The sequence below is a fragment of the Erigeron canadensis genome, chromosome 1 (genome assembly GCF_010389155.1).
Source record: "Erigeron canadensis isolate Cc75 chromosome 1, C_canadensis_v1, whole genome shotgun sequence".
Classification (NCBI taxonomy): domain Eukaryota; kingdom Viridiplantae; phylum Streptophyta; class Magnoliopsida; order Asterales; family Asteraceae; genus Erigeron; species Erigeron canadensis.
This window is the reverse complement of record NC_057761.1, coordinates 25,899,839-25,915,923: the sequence shown is the minus strand read 5'-3', so window position 1 is coordinate 25,915,923 and position 16,085 is coordinate 25,899,839. Positions and strand designations below refer to the sequence as shown.

At 35.2% G+C, this 16,085-nt stretch overlaps 3 protein-coding genes across 4 annotated transcripts; 2 read left to right on the top strand and 1 right to left on the bottom strand.

The window, feature by feature from the left end:
• Window positions 1–4,316: 4,316 nt before the first annotated feature.
• Window positions 4,317–7,368, top strand: LOC122584936 (transcription factor MYB17-like). Of its 2 annotated transcripts, XM_043757020.1 has the most exons (4): window positions 4,317–4,448; window positions 4,882–5,287; window positions 6,335–6,464; window positions 6,555–7,368. In XM_043757020.1, the coding sequence occupies exons 2-4, from the start codon at window positions 5,122–5,124 to the stop codon at window positions 7,138–7,140; spliced, it is 882 nt and encodes a 293-aa protein (XP_043612955.1). In that variant the 5' UTR covers window positions 4,317–4,448; window positions 4,882–5,121; the 3' UTR covers window positions 7,141–7,368. The 2 variants fall into 2 exon arrangements, with proteins under 2 accessions (XP_043612955.1, XP_043612954.1); XM_043757019.1 differs by lacking the exon at window positions 4,317–4,448 and having other exon boundaries at window positions 4,831–5,287.
• LOC122584937 (remorin-like) lies at window positions 7,309–8,589 on the bottom strand. The gene is made up of 5 exons (XM_043757021.1): window positions 8,403–8,589; window positions 8,257–8,307; window positions 8,086–8,173; window positions 7,784–7,865; window positions 7,309–7,694 (listed from the first exon to the last, which is right to left on the bottom strand). The coding sequence occupies exons 1-5, from the start codon at window positions 8,539–8,541 to the stop codon at window positions 7,494–7,496; spliced, it is 561 nt and encodes a 186-aa protein (XP_043612956.1). The 5' UTR covers window positions 8,542–8,589; the 3' UTR covers window positions 7,309–7,493.
• A 3,069-nt stretch (window positions 8,590–11,658) lies between these two features.
• On the top strand, window positions 11,659–15,240 carry LOC122588144 (low-temperature-induced 65 kDa protein-like). Its single transcript, XM_043760282.1, has 4 exons — window positions 11,659–11,827; window positions 13,693–14,361; window positions 14,452–15,108; window positions 15,194–15,240. Exons 1-4 carry the CDS (start codon window positions 11,659–11,661, stop codon window positions 15,238–15,240), a joined length of 1,542 nt encoding a protein of 513 aa, XP_043616217.1.
• The last annotated feature ends 845 nt before the right edge of the window (window positions 15,241–16,085 follow it).

Sequence of the window (16,085 nt, the reverse complement as noted above, 5' to 3'; positions counted from 1 at the left end):
ATTCTCTACAGTTCAGGAGGATGCATATTATCTGTGCTTGTTTTGATCTAGATCATATATATAGCTTACTTGATTATGTGAGCTTACTGGTTCATTATTGTTCATCTTTGGCCAACCGGGTTAGCAGTAATTATATACATACATATTAAGTGCATACTTGTTCTTAAAACTATTCTCACAATCACAAAGTACTTTTAATAAACGTACTGATCTTATGACTTGTTCTTATTATACATATTATTATTATGTATAACTAATAAGTACTTTATGTGAATCTCACCAACTACTTTCGTAGTTGACCCCTTTGAACTTACATGCTTTTCAGGCTAGACTATTAGATCCTTTAGCATAGGAGTCTTCCTTCTCTCAGCTCATTCCTTTGGTGATTGTTCGTACGTTCAAGATTCGTAGCTGTGAAGACTTCCTGTGGCTTGTCCATGTTCAGAGTGCAAGATCATTTAAGACAATTGTTCTATCTTCTGAATATTATCTTATTCTGGGTATACCCCATGTGCTGTAATAACTTATGATACTTGTTATCCTTAATGTTATTGGCTGTGTTTGAACGTGTACTGTGCGTGCTTGTGCTTATCTGTGCATCCCGTATATTCCGCTTTAGCGGGGTGTTACAAGAAAAACCGTTAACCGCACCAGAAACTAACAAAATAAAACTAAAACAAAAATAAAATCTATCTATTAAAAGTAATTAACTTCCTCACAAACGAATGCAAGGAAGGATCGAATCACAAAACTAACAATTACTTAGTTCAAGTGCCCGGCAACGGCGCCAAAAACTTGATGTGCGAAATCTAGCTTTAAATTTATAAACACGATTTACCGAAAATAATGACTACTACACACTCACAGGCAGTGTACCTGATCGCATGCAGTATAGTTAAAACTGGTAAGCCGAGATCGTTCGCAAGGACTTAAATAAGCAATTGTAAACATTAAATGATTTAAGTAAAATATGGGGGGTTTTGTGGCCGAATTGCCACGTTGCAAGTAGTTAGTAAAATTTGTTAGTAATCCCGGAGGATTAATCGAAAGAGAAGTTTGTTGTTGAAAACAATAATTTAAAAGTCACCCATCTTGATTTCGCTCAACAGAATGTTAGGATTGCACATTTGATGAAGTTCAAATTCAATTTAGTGATTAAATGACCGAGACTCAAATTAATCGTCAGCCCTGTACCCGTCAAGTTAACAACTTATTCGACTCTCTTGCTTAAACTAGTTTCATTATTAAGACCGGTACCCCGAGACGCCTTTTTATAACTTCCCTAGTTAAACAATTGTTTTGGTCATTTCAGATAACAATTTCGTCTATCGATTGTACCCAACCATCAACCCGTTAATTCTTATCAAATACTGATTATCTCTCTACCGTACCCGTCATAGAACCAATTGCTTCTAACTAAGCAATCAAAATAACTTATACCCAAATCCTAGTCGTCACTAAGCAATGAGCACAAATTATCCGCAATCAATAATTGAATAACAAAGAATTAATAGATTAAGTTCACGACAAAATGTTAAATCAAATCACTTGAATTAATAAATATTGTGCAATCCCTACATAATGTCTCACTCCATCAAGATGGATGAAAAGGCGATTAGCCACTCATATTGAAATACGAATAACTAATCAAATAGAAAGAATTCATCGTTACCGAATACAAAGGATGGAAAAACGAATAACGAAATTATTCCGAACGAGTCTTTGATCCTCCAAAATGATGAAAAATAAGAAAAACCCTAGAAAAAGCTCTTCAAATCGTCTGGAAAGTGAAAGATAGGTTTTTGGAATGTTTTTGCAGCTATTTATATGATGCAGAAAAGTGGACAGATTCGGCGCCCAGGTGCGTCGCACATAGCAAAGTGCGTCGCACCTCGGCCTTTGACTTTATTGACTTTGACTTCGTTGACTGATCTCTTGTCGCCTATAGAGGATGTGCGTCGCACACTGACTGGACTGCGAAGCACTTATTTCCACGACAAGCAAAACGGCGACGCACCGTATGGAGTGCGTCGCACTCTGGCGTTGACCTTCTTTGACCAGCTTGACTTTCTTTGATTCTTCATTCACGAGCCACGTGAAACATCCGTAAACACCCATTTTGCTCCAGAAACTTCGTTTTCTGCAAAATATCGCTTAGGTACCTGTTTTCCACCTGAAAAACTAACAAATACCATAAACGCACCAAATGTATACGAAAATGACTCGTAATCCTCACTAGTCGACACTTTAAGCTATGGGAAATGGGCATAAAATACGACATATCAGTAATTTACCCCTTTGTTTTTGCCAAAAAGAATCCCACCGGAAACCTAACTTTTCAATTTAAGGTTTTCGATTTTGAAGCAAATACTATGGTTTCCTTGGCTTCTATTGCCGGAATCCATGCCGGAAACGACTTGCCGATGCTCCTAACGTACAATACCCTTATTCCGGCGAGATCTGAAACCCCGTTTTGTGGTTTCCGGTGGTCGTCGGCCAAAACGTTCACTTTTACGGCCAAATAGTTTTCTGGCAGGGGTGTAGTTAGCACTTTTCATTGGCTCTTTGTATGGATACTTTTCCGGTGACCCCTGTTTTGGGGTTTCTGGTTGTTACGGCTGGTACACGCTTTTCTGGTGACCTCCTTTTTTGGGGTTTCTGGTTTCCGTTGCTGCATGTGTTCCGGCTACCCCTTTTTGGTGTTTATGTTGTTGTTGCTTCGGTTTTCCGGTGATTCCTTTTTAGGGTTTCTGGTTTATTCGGTTTTCTGGCGAGCCCTTTTTAGGTATTCTGGTTAACTGCTGCTGCTTATGCTTATGATTATATATATATATATATATATATATATATATTTATCTTTATTACATTGTCGTTAATTGCATGTTTGTGATTAGGTTGATAGTGTTAACTTAGCGGTTACGTTGGCAGCCATGGCGTCTTCGACTTCTAAATTCCCGACCCCCAAATTTCTAATCCCAATATTATATTTTTTTTTTATAAAAAAGGTCACTTTTTATATTTTTCGACAACGTAATTGTTTTCCGACATTGGCATTTTGGCAAGTTTAAGCTATTTTTTTGTACTAAACCATGACATATGGCTAGTTTTTGACAAAAACACGTAACGATGTTTGATTGGTCAAAAACAAGCCAAAGAGCCACACTTTAGCTTTGTACACTTGCCACTTATAGTTGTATGTTATGTTGACATACGTAAATTTTATTATACGCTTTTAAGTTTGGAAAATATTCTCGTAGCATGTTTCGAGGAATATATTTTGTTAAAATATTTTTATTTTACCCATATATAAAAAAAACTATCCTTTTTTTTAAACTTTAATCCTTTATAATATCTGAAATATCTACCTAACATAGCTATAATACCTTTAAAAAATTACTTATAACGTATATATTTATCAAACCCTAAAATAATTACAATACTTCATTTACATCAATTACCTTTTACAGTAATATCACACCGCCACCACTTCCATCATTGCCGTTGCATTGTTGGTACTCCTTTAATTGTAATATAATCTCATCAAGTGTGAGACTAATGAATAGTGCCACTTCTACGTGGAACTGTGCCATTAGTCCACTTACGCCCGCGTTATTATTCGGTTACTATTCGGATTTTATTATATTGGATCCTGTTAAGGTTTTTTTTCTTTTGGTTTTTCTTGGTTTATTGCAAAGTTTTTTTGCTTTTTAGTGCCACTGTCACATGGCGTTCCATTAGTCCACTTACGTTCGCGTTATTATTCGGTAACTATTCGGATTTTACTATATTGGATCCTGTTAAGGTTTTTTGTTCTTTCGGTTCTTCTTGGTTTCTTGCACATTCTTTTTTGCTTTTTTGAATGAATAGTGTCACCGCCTGTTCACTCAACTAACATATTGAAAACTTTTACTCAAACGTTTTGTTTTCCTTTCTTTTTGCTTTTTTCGTTTCATTGCACATACTATATGTATGTATTTGATATTACAACTTTTTGATATGTATTTTTTTAGTTTTCTCGCACAAACATTTTTTGCTTTTTTCAAGTTATTATTGCTTTTTTCACACGTTTTCTTTTTTAGATTTTTATGTAGATTGAACACAAGTAAACGAAACCGTTTAAACTTTAAACACAACAATTGGAGTCCCGCAAAACGTAAAAACAAGGATAACACGTGGTTCATGTGCACAAGGAATACAAGGCAACAGGCAAGTAAGTTTATCAAAACCCACCATTTTCCAAAACCTTAAATTTATAATTTTATAATACGATTAATAATTAAGGGAAAAAAAGAAAAAGAAAAAAAGAATAGAGTCACACTCTTTTTGTCATGTTTCACAATGGAGCTCACACATTGAGAAAACACACACAAATGGACATGTCCAGCACACATTACCAGTACTTCTACTCTTCATTTCTTTCTTCTTAAAAAAAACACACTTTTTTCAAGGTTAGCATTCATCATCATCATCATCTTCTTCTTAATTTTCATACATTTTTTTCATAATATGTATGTATGTATGTATGTCACAATGTCACATTATTCATGCAGTTGTGTGTTTATTTAAAAATAAAATAGGCTTTTTTAAAATTATTTTTAGCTTTAGATTTTGTCAATGTGACAAGACAGACAGCCACCGTTTATAGTTAAATAATTAATACCCTTAAATTGTACAATTATTGTTATTATTAATTTATTGCTGGTTTGATTTTGTAGTAATAATAATGTGTGATTTTTTAACATTATTTTACTTCATAATTAAATAATTAATTGTGTGTGTGTGAAATGCAAGACACGTTTTTGGTATTTAATTTAATTAATAAATGTTGGTATTATTATTTTTTTTAATTTCTAATGAATTTTGTACTGTAATATGTTGCAGGAGATGAAAACAGTACTATAAATTTATTATATATAAAAAATGAAAAAAAATGAAGGAATTGATTAATGGTGGCCCGGGTCAGAGATTATTGGCTTCCATTTACTGACTTTATTTTTACACTCTAGCTATAGATATAGATAGATATAGACTCACTGTGTATCTATTATTTGACTATATTTCAATCTGTCTCTCTTTTTGTGAAATACCCACATATACATTGTTGTGAAAAAAGTTTGTTGAATGAGAAAGAAGGGAGGGAGAAAAGGGGAGAAAATGGGGAGGATGCCGTGTTGCGATAAGGGGGAGGTGAAAAAAGGTCCTTGGAGTCTGGAAGAAGATAAATTGCTTGTTGACTACATTACGAAGAACGGCATTGTTACTTGGCGTTCTCTTCCTAAACTTGCAGGTTCGGTTTCTACTTTTTTGGTTATTTATTTTTGAAACGGTCAAACTAACTAATAAACCGGAAAATATGACTATTATGAGGTTTGAACTCCGAATCTCACTGCTATGAAGTAGAACTGAATGTTTTGATTAGGCGTAATTGGTTGGTGTTTGTAAAAGCTTTATTAACTACGCGTACATGTGACAGGGGTAAATGTTACGTAGAGATTGGGGTGACCCGTAAACCAAAGGATCAGCGGGTCAGTTAAAACAAAAACTTGTAAATAGTATGTAATTAAGGGTGTGCAAGTCTTTGCCTTTTAAAAAGAAAATTTTGTTTACAAGTTCAAATATATGTAGTTTGTGTATATACATACATATAAATGGCAAATCACATAGCTAAGTTTGCTTGGTAATGTTGTCCGGTTTGGACAAAAGGCTTTTGATTCAATTTTGATCGCATTGTTTATTGTACTTTGATCATCTCTATATTTGTTTTCGTTGTTTATTGTACTTTGATCATCTCTATATTTGTTTTGCTAAAAGAAGCTTTATTGGGGAATACTCTATTTATTAATTGTTCATGGAAATGGTGAAAGATACACTGTGTAAGGATCTCAACAGATGCAAAGACAATCCCACAAACAATCTCACAAAGATAGCAAAGTCTGTAAGCATCACATGACAATAAATACTAAATCGGTCCCAATGGAGACAACCTTTCTCTATAGCCATATGGACCACAGAGAGGTGTGGTGTCGACCCATTACGGTGGTGCCCTGCTTTGTCATATCGAATATGAGTTTGGGCAGAAGGATGGTCTATCTAGGCAGAACCCAAGATTGATCTTTTGTTGAGATTGTTCCAAGATTAATTGTAAATCGATAATAAGGTTAATCAAAAAAAAAAAATTAAGAAAAAGATGATATTTCTACTGTATTCATGCTTTGAGAAATGCATTCATGTTTTTAAGCCCTATTAGGCTTGGTTCACCACATGATACTTTAGAATTAACCCTGGGAATTAGTTTGGCATTGAGGGGTAAAAGGGTGATTTCATTGTCTGATAGGTCTCCGACGATGTGGAAAAAGTTGTCGGCTTCGGTGGACAAACTATCTTCGTCCTGATATCAAACGAGGTCCCTTAAGTTCTGAAGAAGAACAAACGGTCTTCCAGCTCCACAGCCTGCTCGGTAACAAGTAATAAACTGTTTCACCTTCTCTGTTTATCGATTTATTGCATTTTGGAATTTTTCTTTGTTGAACAAATAAAAACAATGAATTGTACAGGTGGGCATCCATAGCATCACGGCTGCCAGGAAGAACAGATAACGAGATAAAGAACTACTGGAATTCTCATCTAAGAAAACGTATCCCCAAGAAAGTTCCAAATGTACAAGCCAACTCTGCTTCTGAGTCAGTTGAAACAAAATCCAAGTCACCGTCGACTAACCACGCAGCAGAATGGGAGAGTGCCAGGGTGGAGGCCGATGCTAGGATGTCAATGGATCCAATCATTCTCAGCGATCCAACTGCATTTACTGATTGTGACTATTTCCTTCCTGCATGGAACTCTGAACCTGGTGAATCATTTCAAGAATCAAAAGATTTCAATCAGGTGGCATGTGCTGTAAAAGTTGAATCAGATTCTGTGGTCACGATGCAAGCAGAACCCACATTCACTGTGAGCTCGACTGGTGCATCCGCTGATCAAATATGCAAGATCGAGGCTGAAGAGACTACAAACACTGGCTCATACTCTCCAGATTCATACAAACAAGAGAAATCATCAGATATAACATTGGATCTGCTGCTTGATTTTCCCAATGATGGTGAGTATCTACAATATCTACAAGGTGACCTGAATGATAATTAAGCATCTACTTGACAGGTACCATAGGTAGTAACGCCATATCCATGTAATTACTGTCGTCAGTTTCCTTTTAACTACTCTAATGCCCTCACCTTGTTTAGAACTCGGCTTTGAGACTTATTAGGATTATGGGCTTTTGTGTCTTATTTAGGAAGTAGGATCTAAGAACGCTGTTGTGAAACTTGATGATGTAAATGTTACTTTCAACTTATGTTACAAAAAGTTTATCTACACACAAATGCACACAAATAATGAAAAAACAGGAAATCACTCTTTTACGATACAGATGAAAAACACTCAAAATTGGCATCTTCCGGTGAAATATCTTTTTTTGCAAGGCTCTTCTGGTGAAACATCTAGCTTGAAAACCATCTCATTAGTTTCTTTGGGGTGGTTCCAGTAGCACGACACTTAGCGTAGAACTCTTCTGCTTTCAAAAGACCTTCTCCGCGTTTTGCTTCCGTAATTGCCCTTTTCTCTTCTGCTGTTTTATGTAGGTGAGCTATTTTGTTCTTCATTTTCTCGGTGTAGTTAGCCTTTTTCTTTTCCAGTTTCTCCTGCTCACATTCATAAAGAATCAGTACCTAAAAGTATAAATCATTGAAAAAAAATTCAAAATTTATCATTCAAAAGATGTGATTGTGACCTCAATCTTTTTGAGTTGAGCTTCTAGTTCTGCTTTCTTGCTGTTCTCCCATGCTGCAATGGCAGCTAGCTGTTTCTGAGCCCTGTTCAACAATTCCAGGGTGTTAGATTGTAGTGGGTGTTTGGATTTGCGTTTTTGAAATCGGTTGGTTGATTGAATATACCGTGAGTAAACTGATTATCTGGGGTTTCGGAGTTACTAATTCATTTTATATGTACAAATTAGATCAAAATCCACAAAATATATTCACTTAGTTGTAAAACAAGTAGCATATTGTTAATTTTTCAGAAACATTAGTATACCTGTTCTCAACTTTGGACCTCTCACTTTCTTCCCATGCTTTGATGAGTGCATCTTTCTTCTCTGTTGCTACTCGAGCAAGTTGAGCATCTGAACAAACGAAACCCGAATTTCAAATCTCAAATCGATATTTGGATGCGTAAAACACGATACCAAATGATTACACTACGTACCTCTATGTGCAGAACCCTCTGCAGGTTTCTCCTCACAAGTCTCTGCTGATTCTAACATATATATACAACCAGTTAATACTCGGTATGCATAAACTTAAATAGACATTATGCTGCAGAGACAAAAATAACGGAATAACAAAACTTACTTTCAACGGCGGGAACCACTTTGGTGTCGTCCGACTTTTCTTCGGTGACAGGAGGTTTGGTTTCTACCGCGGCGGGTGGTGGCGGCTCTGCCACGCACTCGGGTTGAGCCTCAACTATCTTGGGTTCCTCTGCAGCCATATCTGTGTATTTGATTATAGCAAAAATTATAAGACTAGAGCTTGAAGGTTTTTGGGTTTGATGGTATGTGAAGGAGGGGGAGGTATATGATACTTATATAGGGTGCACGACTAAAAATGAGCTGGAAACATCCTGCCAATATCAGACTGTTTGTTTACGTTTATCTTTAACAGTTTTTCAATTGTTCTTGACGAAATTAGACTGTTATCCACCTCATTCTTCCTAATATATAATTTTATGTTTTTTTTTCATCAGCTTGACCTTTACTTTACACTACATATGTTCCGACATTAAAATTTCACAAATATTTTAACTTCATTACATCTTGCCATTACTTGCAAGGAAAATAAGATACCTACGCTAACAATAAAGGGTATGTAACATTGTAAATTTTGGTCTATGTGATTTCAAATGTGAGAAATCGGATTTCATTTTTTTTTTTCAGAAACACGAAATTGTAAACACCGAAATTTGCAATCCATAGCTCATACTTTGGATAAATAGGTATAGATAAACTCAAATACGAATGTGACCCGCAGCTGTAGTTTTTTTTTTTTTTTTTTTTTAGCGACATGTGTTGGTTGTTAGTAGTTCCTAGTTAGTCATTCAACGTCAATGCTCCAAAGAGAGGGAACATGATTTACAAGAAACATTGCTTGACGAAAGGTGGATCCGTTAGTTGGGTCATGATTTGAATGAGCCACTGATCGAGTTTGATTTACGTGTAATAGACTTGAACCTATTTAAATCACGAGACACTAATCGAGCTTGATTTACGTTTCATCATGTAATAGACTTAAACCTCGAAAAACAAACCTTTTGAAATTTGCAAATTTGATAATTTCTAGGTCTTTATTCCATAGAGATACTTGAACAAATATGCTTGTTGGTACAAGTTAAAAAAGGGGTTGTTTCGATACATGCCATGCAGTCATGTCACTAACTTTGTTTTGTTTGATTGATTTGACTTTTGATTTTTGAACATATAATCTCGTTCTTGTTCTATACCATGTGTCCATGTATATACAAATTTAAGAAACTTTTATTCATAAAAATGGTATATTATACTTGTAACTCAAATAAATTTAATTTAATAAGTCGTAAAGATATTTTAATCAAAAATCCAAATTGAACTAAATTTTTTTTTTTGAACAACTGATGTGCTATTTAAATTTGATAAACTGTTTAGATTTTTAAGATATGAAAATCCAATATTAGAAAAACTGATTGAATTTAAATTAAGTTTATTAAATTATGTAAATTTTGAACTATATAAGTAAATTATTCAAAGTGGGGAAACTACATTTGGGAAATTGTAATCTCTTGTAGGCAATCAAGATTCTCATTATTTGTAGTTTTGTAAATGACATATAAATCAACTTTTAATACAATTTTTTTTTGAGTGGTTGGCTCCCTCATTCCACCCAAATCCTTCACTTAATCGTATGCAACAACTAATCATGCCACAACGTGGCCTTGTTGAATTGTATTCAAAATAACCTAATTAACAAATTTTGTTAAAAAAATGCCAAGTGTTGATACATTTTCAACGAAGGAATAAACACATAATGATAAAAGTTTGAAAGAGACTTATATGTTCATGTTGATTATATGGTTGCTTGTTTTAGACTTTTGTAGAAATACACAACTCCTTAATTAAGTGATTTTCGTAATTTATTTCTAACCAATTTTGCGATTATAGTTCAATTTGTTGCTAGTAGATGCTCATGATATATTGTTTTTAAGTTGGACTCTTTTATGTCTAGAGAGGTGATTTATACTTGAACTCGAATTACTAGTTCATAATGTTTGTGGTGTGCAACGATAATTTGAAGAAGCAATTGTTTAGAAGTTAAATTTATATACAATATTATAAAGAAGAGAAAATGGTCTCTCAAGTTGACCAATGCATGATGGGACTTAATGATAACCTTTGTCAAACTAAAGGATGGATTTGAATTTAAGGGAAAAAACAAAAATGTCACTACATATTACATAATATATAAATAATAATAATAATAAAAAAAAAACTAAGGGTGAAATTATTACACATCCAATTTAAATTAAAAACTTCTCATATACTATTTTTAAATATTCTTTTATAATTAATATGTGATCGGACACTCATGATTTTCATGAAATAGAAAAACAAGATGAAAGTTTTTATCTAAGTTGGGTGTGTGACAACCACACCTTTATTTTTTCCACTAAAAAAAGTTTCAATCTAATTTAACTTATTTTCAGAAAATTTTATAGAAATGAAACAATATCAGTTTCAACACACTTGGTTAGAATTATTACTAGTCTCTAGTCTCCATTCTCAAATAGCCGCACGTTATCTTTTTCTTATTTCTTTTTTAACTCCCAGTTGATTAACTCTCAATGTCGTCTTTTACGGATTTTGGGTCTTAATACTGTGTTTAACGGTGTATGGGGATGTTGATATGTAGACAACTTTATCTTTACCAAAGGAGAGACTGCTCTTAGGTTCCACTAAAGGTAAAAAAGGACCTCTAGCCTTACGAGATATGAGAATCAAACCCATGAGCTTTGTTTCTAGAGGCAAGGGCTCCAACCACTGATTTATCCCAGTTGGTTTGCCCAATTGATTAACAATATCATGAAACACGAATTTATATAGGCGATGCTCTGCTTTTCTATTTCTTCTTATAAAGTTAAACAAATTACGAGTATTAATTTTGTGTTTAGTATTTTGAAATCTATCGATAAACATATCAAGTTTTTTATAAGTGTTGTTCAATACTAGCTAGTTAGCATGTTCATAATACTCATCACATTTCACATGCTGTAAACTTGCCCTAAAATATTACGAGTACTATCGACTTCAATCTTAAAAAAAAGTACTATGACTTTGGTCAAAGATATATCATGATGAAAGCTAGCTGCATCAGCAGGTCCATTCAAGCCACGTGTCAAGTATAGGATACGTGTCAGCTCACTACTTATCTTGCGCTTAACCGAGCTGGCAAAAGATCAAATACCCTTATCTTTTTCTTTTCTCCTTAAAAGCCCCCATTATTTCTGTTATTTTCTCCAAACAAACTCCAAAACTTTTAACACTTTACACGAACACCCCTTATACTTTTTTAAATCATTATGGAAGAGCAATTACACCGCCATACCGCTGGTACTAACGTTCAAGAAGAAGACCATGAGAAGAAATCTATGATGAAGAAGGTGAAAGAAAAGGTCGACAAAATGAAAGATACAATTAAACATGGTGGTCACGGAAGTCATGATCAGCATAAGGATGAAGCACATACAAGTAAGTTGTTCGTTTTCTATATGAATTGATCAATACATCTTTATTCGGGAGGGACGAATAAATCGTTATATAAAGAGAAATGCTTAAAATTGAAACACATAGAGCATTGGAAATTGATGTTACGTTTATAAATATAAATGTATGTATGTGTTATGTGACATTACTATTATAGGGGTGTTGATGGAAAGTTAGCCGAAGAATTTAAATTTTCGGTTAACTGATGATGTCAGTCCGGCTCAAGGTCTTTGGAGACCTTAAGTGACATCAAATTTGGAGGCCCAATTCATTAATATACTAATTAAAGTAAACAAAGAAAGCAAAAAAAGAGTTAACTAATCTCATGTTGTTCAATTATAAGTCAAAAATAGTGTATAGATTGATAAAAAAAACCAATAAGGCTGTTTCTTCGTTGCAAATTGTATGATGGTACTTGGCCCAAAATTTAAACATTAAGTCTATTATACAAAATAAAAAATTGAGGACTTAGATTTTTGGGGCCTAAAGCCATTGCTTAGCCCCCAATAATAGATGAGTCGGCTGCCTGTTGGACATGATCAGTTAACCATGTTTTCTGTTCTGATCCAAATACCGGGATCTATCTTAAACATTCATGTAGTTTATGAGTTGTTATGAGTAAGAATAACATAGTTTGTCGTTCAAAAAAATGGTTGAATGTTGTACTTTTGAGACTATTGAGAGCAACCCAACAACTAAATGTACATATAAGTGGCATATAATAATTAAAGGTTAGCAAGTTTGTCGGATAACTTGAGGGGTCAAGTTAAGAGTTTCTTAGCCCTTAGATGAAATTCAAAGGGTTAAGATGCAAAGATGATCTTTTAATCTTGACCCTTGATTTTCATTTAATGGTCAAGATCTTTTCAACTTGACTCTCAAGTTGGAGTTTCAACTCAAGGGAATCCTCATCCGTTTATGTCACTCTCTAGCTAGCAATTTTTGGCTGGAAATTTTGAAACATCTATAAATCAATTAACTATGACTACAAACCAAAAAAAATATGATCAAAGAATGTTGGTTGAACTTTTAAATAATTTTAAGAACAAATATATAATTGGTTCTTGTTAATTTGGGTACGTTTTCGTTTTTGATATCAAACGAATATAAATGAGTGTTAAATTATAGAAGTTACATCCTGTGAAAGTCTGCTGAGGCGAGTTTTTGGACCATACTGTGGGGTTGGCAACCAATGAAAAACATTGGACATTAATCTGCCCAGCTGAACTCTTACATGTCTAAAATTAAAATTCTGGATGACTTGCTCGTGTTTTCATAAAATTATTCATAGTCGTGACTAGACAAAATGCAATGGAATTGAAAATCCTTAGAGATCAATAGAATTGTGTACTAGTTCAACATTCCTTAGAAATCCTTCGTTTGAATGAAAAATTCTTAGAATTTTGTACTAGTTCAATATTCCTTAGAAATTCTTTGTTTTAATGAAGAAAAGTTAGATAGATTCGAATTTCATTGATTAAAGTAATTCAGTGCATTTAAATTCCTTCCTAATCCAACATAGGTTGATTTATACAAGAATTTCTAGAAATGAAGATTTCCAATTCCAATTCTATTTAGAAAAATTTGTAGACCAATTTTGAAATGAAATTTCCAATTCCAATTCTATTGCATTCCATGAACCAAACGGCTTCTTAGTTATTATAATCTAATTACTAGTTTTTGTTAATTTACTCGTAATATATTGCAATGTAGCTAGTTTTTATACAGATTTACCTCTTAGAATCATGTTTGTTAAATAATGCATAACTTTATTCTCCAACCACTTGTTAATTTTAAGTTCATATCTAGAATTCCATATAACCTGAAGTTTTTCCAATGAAATTTTGCAGTCAACAATTCCGCGGTTGTCAGGAGTGGTTTAGTACAACCAACAGTTATGGGAACTCCAGTGTTAGCAGAGGATCTTTACGCACAACCCGCAGCCATGGGAACTCCGGTGTTAGCAGAGGATCTTTACGCGCCTCCTCATTCAGATATAGTAGACCCACCAATGAGATCGTTTTCGCAATGGGAGGAAGAGGAAAGACACGGTGATCCACCACCACTCTCTACTGGAGCCTACGGAACTCATCCGGAAAATCTATCCCAGTTTGGCCGTCATTCATATCATCCGGTTGATGCAAGTAGACAACAATTGGACAGTAGTGTTGAACAGAGAATAGGCATTGACAAGGAACCTTACTACCCGACGGGCACAGCTCCTATAACTGGTTACGCTACTCATTTCAAAGAAACTGGTGCGGTCACCGATCCTTATGACCTAACCGCGGATCCCACGACCGGTTATGCTACTCGTTTTGAAACGCCAAACCCCCGGCCACAGCTGCAGTCTATCGATGTTTACATGACTCATCCTGCAGGGGATCATGCCTATAAGCAGGATGTAGCTACAGAACAATCTGGAACAGTCATGGAGGAGGATCCTAGTGGTCCTAATCCAACAATGAGGGCTTCTCCGGGTAACTATCAGACTAAAGTCACTGATCCAACAAATACAGGTAGTACTGTTATGCTCCAAACAATGTATTTTTATATTGCGCCCGGATTTTAAATGTACAACTTTTAGATTATTTCAAATGATTTAACAGGTGGGAAGGAATCCACGGGTATCACGGACGTACTGCACTCGTTCGACAAAATGAAAATCTTTGAAGAACCTCGGCCCAAATCTACAAAAGCAGATCAAGGCGAAACTGAAGTGTTCACAGGATCCCATGATCAGTTTTCACCAGAACTGGTTAAGGCTCATCGACCTTTAGACACTATTCCTTCGGACCCGTCTAACCCGAACAGTAGCTACACTCAAAAGATAACATCGGCCACATCAGCAATCGGTCAAAAGGCTGCTGCAGTGAAAGACTCCATCATCTCAAAGTTTAGTTCCTCGGATGAAGACAAAGCCGATATAGCCAATGAGCCTCAAAAGGCAAAAACGAAGCCGTCTACTGCTACGGATTACGCACATGTAGTGGCAGATACGTTGTCAGGGACTTTGGGTCCGGTTTATGAGAAAGTGGCGGATGCAGGAACCTCAGTGATGTCGAAAATACAAGGTTCGGGTCAAGATGAATCCCTCACTAGTCCATCAGGGACGAGTAAAGGAGCTACAGTGAAGGAATATTTAGTGGATGCGTTTAAGCCGGGGGACGACGACAAAGTTCTTTCAGAGAAGATAACAAGTGTGTTTAATCGCGGAAGGATGAATGCACCACAAGAGACTACCACTACCAAAACTACTACCTACGGTACATGTAGTAACTTTTTATCATACAATTTTTAATTTTTATAAGAATGATACATATATATGTGCTTATTACTTCTGTTTTGCAGTGATCAAAGATGAAGGAGAAAGGAGGCTACAAGATTCTGGCAACTGAAGTGCATGTGTAGATATATCGCGTAAGTTGTGTTTTAAGATATGATGAGAATGAATACATATAAGTGTGAAGAAGCGATTTGTGGACTTTTGGTTGATTAGCTTTGGTCAGGTGTTATAAACTTCTCAGCTATTCAACAACTTTGTAGTGTTAATGGTTTTGAGTTGTATCGTATACTCGTATGTAGACTATTACGATTAAGAATATAATGACTACTTTTTGTATAAGCTAAACAAACAGGGTGACAAACGTCGAGCTGTTTCAGTGGCGAAGCTAGAAAATTTTCAATGGGGGGTCGGGATCTAAGTTTTTTTCCCCTAATGCTATTTTTCGGGTAAATGGGGGGTCGAAACCGAGTATATCAAAAATTTTCTACACAAAAACAATATACCCCTTATATCTCAAAAAAAATATTTCGGGGGGTCGGGCGCCCCCTCCGGCCCCTTAATAGCTACGCCCTTGATCTGTTTTTTGTCTGGTGACGAACATAACAAATTTTGTAGCCGTATTCTTGTTTTGCATATGCCATGTCGAAACTGGTCTATCAACAACATAACAAACGTCGATATGTTGAAGATGCCCGTTCGATGGATAGGTAATGTAATGTGACTACCATTGTTCTAGTTCGATGAACTGGTCTATCAACAACGTAACTGATAAAAGAAAACGTAGCTACTACCAGAAAAACGTAGCTAGATCAACTGGTCTATCACCTAACTATAATCAGGTGACTGACCTGTATGAGAATCGAATGAAGGAAGCCGTGGACCAGGATCATCAAACTATAATCAGGTAACTGTAACTGACCTGTATGAGATTTAGGCTTTAAGCTAGTTGAAGGAAAC